This window comes from Protobothrops mucrosquamatus, unplaced genomic scaffold (assembly GCF_001527695.2).
Source record: "Protobothrops mucrosquamatus isolate PMUCROS unplaced genomic scaffold, P.Mucros_1.0 scaffold1826, whole genome shotgun sequence".
Classification (NCBI taxonomy): domain Eukaryota; kingdom Metazoa; phylum Chordata; class Lepidosauria; order Squamata; family Viperidae; genus Protobothrops; species Protobothrops mucrosquamatus.
Window position 1 is genome coordinate 443553 of NW_015387960.1, and position 4428 is coordinate 447980.

Genomic DNA, 4428 nt, shown 5'->3' on the forward strand with positions numbered 1-4428 from the left:
TATTTGGTATCTTTTTTTTTAAATAGCTCCCAGTGTTGATATGGTTTCCCAAGACTGAATTATTGTAATAACAGCTTATAATTTTCCCTCTCCTTCCCCCCCTCACATTTATGACATACACACCTTGTAGATTTTTGTGTGTTGCTTGTCCCGTGCTACTTCAAGACATTCATTTTTAAACTGACAGTTGCTTCTGTTGGTGGGTGCCAGAAGAATGAACCAAGTTTGCAATAAAATGAGAATGAAACAACATGTTCACTTTGAGTCAGTGCCAGCAAGAGGTTTCTGTAACCAGCATCCAACCTGCTGCAAATCTACTGTGATGCACATCTGAATTTCATCCTTGGCACTGTGACATGCACATATGGCGATCTCGGTCTACTCATTAGTTCCTTGTCCCCCATTTTCCTACACGGAAGATGGACTTTGGCATGGAAACAAGTTCCCGGGGATGCTGCCAGTATGATAAAGACGAGAAACTAATGAATAGCTACTTTCCTCTACCTGCTGCCCTATAGCAATACAGAGAAGAGTGATGGATACAGTGGTGTGTATATAGGTGTTGGAAGTTCTGCATTCATATAATGGGAGGTCCCAGATTGTTTGCTCACAATAAATGGTCTTTTTCCAGACATTCATTTTAGACAGTAGTTTTAAAGGAGCGAAGCAGCGGTGCTAAGTTCTTGCCACCAGAACAGATGCAGCAAATCATCCCTTAATGATCATTTCTTAAATGGACATAGATAAATTTGCAGTGCAAACGTGTCCCCATCCCTCTTTTCTTTTTTATTAGTAGCCAACCTAGCGTTCATTATAGATGTATTTATTCTTGATGAATAATTTTTTGTTTCTCCTACAGCCAAATATATTGTATAGAAAATGCTCATGGACAGCTGGTGCGGGACCTAGATTTTAATCCCAACAAACAGTACTATTTGGCCAGTTGTGGAGATGACTGCAAGGTGAAATTCTGGGACACCAGAAATGTCAACGAGGCAGTGAGGACACTAGAAGAACATTCCCACTGGTAAAGTGAATTTATTTGGCAGTTTTCGAAGATTCCACTTTTATGGTCCTGTTCTCCAAAACTGTCAGGGAAGCTCATCTTGGATTACAGATCTTCTTTTTTTTGTCAGCACAGCAAATATTTGATGTAGCTTATACACTTTAAAAGTTTCCAAGAGCCTGTTTGGTATAACGATTAAGGCATCGGGCTAGAAACCGGGAAAGTGTGAGTTTTAGTCCCACCTTAGGCACAAAACCAGCTGGGTTACTTTCGGCCAGTCACTCTCTCTGAGCCTTAGGATGGAGGCAATGGCAAATAACTTCTGAAAAAAACCTTGCCAAAAAAATCTGCAGTGAGTTGATCGGGCAGTCTATTAATAAACAGAAGAAAAATAAACATTTTGAAAGCTAACAAATGCTTACTAGGAAGATATTGCCCATACCGAGAAGTACTTTCAATATGTGTTTATAATAGAGTTTAGTTATTTCCTTCTGTTGAAAGATTTTTGTATTGCCAAGAGATATAATGTTCATGTTTCCCAATTCTTTTTGGTAACAATATATGTGGGAAAACAATCCTGAACTTTGCAGTCACTTAGTACAAGATGCAGCTTCTTAACATCATTTCCTATTGATATATTATTACTTTATTACAGGTGCAGAACATCTGAAGACATTGACATGATATGTGAACTTAAAAACACAATAATGCTATAGGAGTCCTTTTAATGGACTCTTACTGTTCACTGTAAGGGTCTGGAGATAATTTGGATTGATTTGATAAAATATTTACAAGTATTTTATGTTTGTATTACACCAAATTTATAAATATTACTTATATTTATATTTTGCTTTACTTCAGGGAAAATGTTACATATTTCTTATACATTCATGCAAACGTTGGAAATACAATATTTTTATGGATTTTAGTTTAAGAATATTAACATTACTGCCTTAAAGGAAATTACATGAAGACCAGGTACTAAACCACTTGCAGGTTTAAATCTAGGCAGTTCCACACCAAGTCCACATACCAGTTCAAACGGAAAGAAACTAGGCCACTGTTCCAGTTGAGAGCTTAGTCGATTTGTTTCTGCCTCAGTTATGTTATTTTTAAAAAATACAATAAAACAAGACATTTGCTCACCTGGTTGTATTCCTTCTCTTTACTGAGATTGGCAGGTTTGAAGATGCTCATGGACTGTCTTTTAAACTGTTTTGGTGGGTTTGGGAAGTTCAAGTAGTGGCTAGAGGTGTCCCCCCCCCCCCCCGCTCAAAAATTAGCTTTAGAAACCCAAATGGAAACTAGTTTGTTGCAGGGTCCTAGGGCTTATTCATGCTGTCAGGAAAGGTAATTTGATAGTCTTGTGACATGCTGTCTAGCCAAAAGAAGTGTCCTCTTCTTCAGACTGGTAGCATGTATTAAGTTGAATCCAACATCGTTCTTTCATAAATAAACATCCCACCATTCACTGTAGTGTAATGGTTAAGGTATTTGAACAAGACACAATTTCTGGGGGATGTGGAGACTTGAGACAGCCAAAGTTTACATGAGTTTTTGAGTCTTAAATTATATTTACATTCTTTTGGAACATAAGCTCTAAAGCTAATTACTTATTAAATTTTATGCTCAGAGTAAAAGAAAGAAAAAGCCTTGTAAATTAACTGAAAACCCCTGGAAATAAACTTAGTGATGGTACCTTATTAGCTTCTCTGGTGGTATATGTGCGATATTCCACTTTCAGGTATTCTGGATTTAACCCATTATATACTATCTAGATTTGATTGACCCAGTCAACTTGCTTCTTAGCAAATAATTGTTTTCGTACAGTCATTGATTATTGTTCACAGTATGAACTTTGGTAGCTTGAGATGTCTCCAACATATTTAATAACAACATGCAATAGGAACTACTCTAGGGACTGATCTTCATAATCATCTTTTTTTTTTTAGGGTTTGGAATGTGCGTTATAATCATTCCCATGACCAGTTAGTACTTACTGGCAGCAGTGATAGCAGAGTCATTCTTTCCAACATGGTATCAATTTCTTCTGAGCCTTTTGGACACTTGGTAGACGATGATGAATTTAGTGATCAAGAAGACCGTCAACAAGATGACAAGTAAGAATCTATCTGCTTTTAATAAACTCACTAAAGATGTCTGTAAGTTCTAATTATATCTTGGTTAATGGGAATCTTCTCTACTAATTTTAGGATATTTATGTATGTACCTTATTGGTAAGTAAATTAATATATTTGAAATAACTGTTTTGTAAGGGAGTGGAACTGGCACTTCTCATATTTTTAATGAGTGGTCTTTATATCACACACGTTGAGGCCAAAAGATCACACAGACTTGGATCCAAAATTCATGGAAGTTTTTTTTTTTTTAAAAAAAAAGTCTTCCATAAGTTCATATATAAAACAGGTGGAGGAAGTTTTTGGCTTCCCCCGGAACGATTTCCTGTTTTTTGTCTCCTTATAACATTGAACCACATAGTTTAAATTTGTACAGCTTTAAGTTTAAAGGTTGCTTGAAAAATTGTCATTTGCTTATCCTTTCTAGATTCCTCTAACCATATAAACATTTCTAATTTCTTCTGCATTTTTAAATAACTGGGATCTACTACAACAGGGGTCCCCAGGCCATGGCCCACTGCCGGGACCTGACTTATTTGGAACCAGGCCATGTGAGAGGTGGGCCACCTCACATGCACGTGTGCAGTTCCACTTATACAAGAGGCAGGCCGGCGGATACACGCATGGGCTCCATTCACACTGTGTGCACACTGTGAGCCAGTGTGCACACAGCTCCACTCAAACAAAAGGCGGGCCGGTGCACATGCATGCCCAGCTCCACTTATGGAAGTGGAGCTGCATGCATGCACACGCCAGCCTGCCACTCGTATGGCCTAGTTTTCCTCTCCCCTCCCAGATGGGCCACTAGGCCACAAGGGTTAGGGATTGCTGTATTACAATATCCACATCCTATATTGGAGCCTGCACTATACCTATCCACTTGTTACAGGTTTCCTCATACATTTTATTCTCACTAGACCCAAATAAATCAAAGGACGACGGCATTAAGAGTCATGGTGATGTAGTGATTAGAATGCAGTACTGCAGGCTACTTCTGCTGACTGCCGACTACCTGCAGTTTGGCAGTTCAATTCTTACCGACTCAAGTTTGATTCAGCCTTCCGTCCTTTCAAAGTCAGCAAAATGAGGATCCAGATTGTTGGGGGCAATATGCTGACTCTAAACCTCTTAGAAAGGGCTGTAAACCACTGTTAAGCGGTATATAAGTCTAAGTGCTATTGCTATTGCTATTCAATCAAATGTCCTGAAGGATGTGGTAGGCTGGAACCCTGAAAGCTCCAGTCTGCAATTACCTATTACAGATTCCACTTGTGTTGTCTAAAT

At 38.4% G+C, this 4428-nt stretch overlaps 1 protein-coding gene across 1 annotated transcript in view; it reads left to right on the forward strand.

Moving 5' to 3' along the window:
- Nucleotides 1-4428, forward strand: part of EIPR1 (EARP complex and GARP complex interacting protein 1) — a 70644-nt gene that overhangs the window by 60045 nt on the left and 6171 nt on the right. The window contains exons 7-8 of the mRNA XM_015823298.1: nt 860-1027; nt 2959-3126. Of these exons, the coding sequence (XP_015678784.1) occupies nt 860-1027; nt 2959-3126 (336 nt within the window). The remainder of the gene's footprint in view (nt 1-859; nt 1028-2958; nt 3127-4428) is intronic.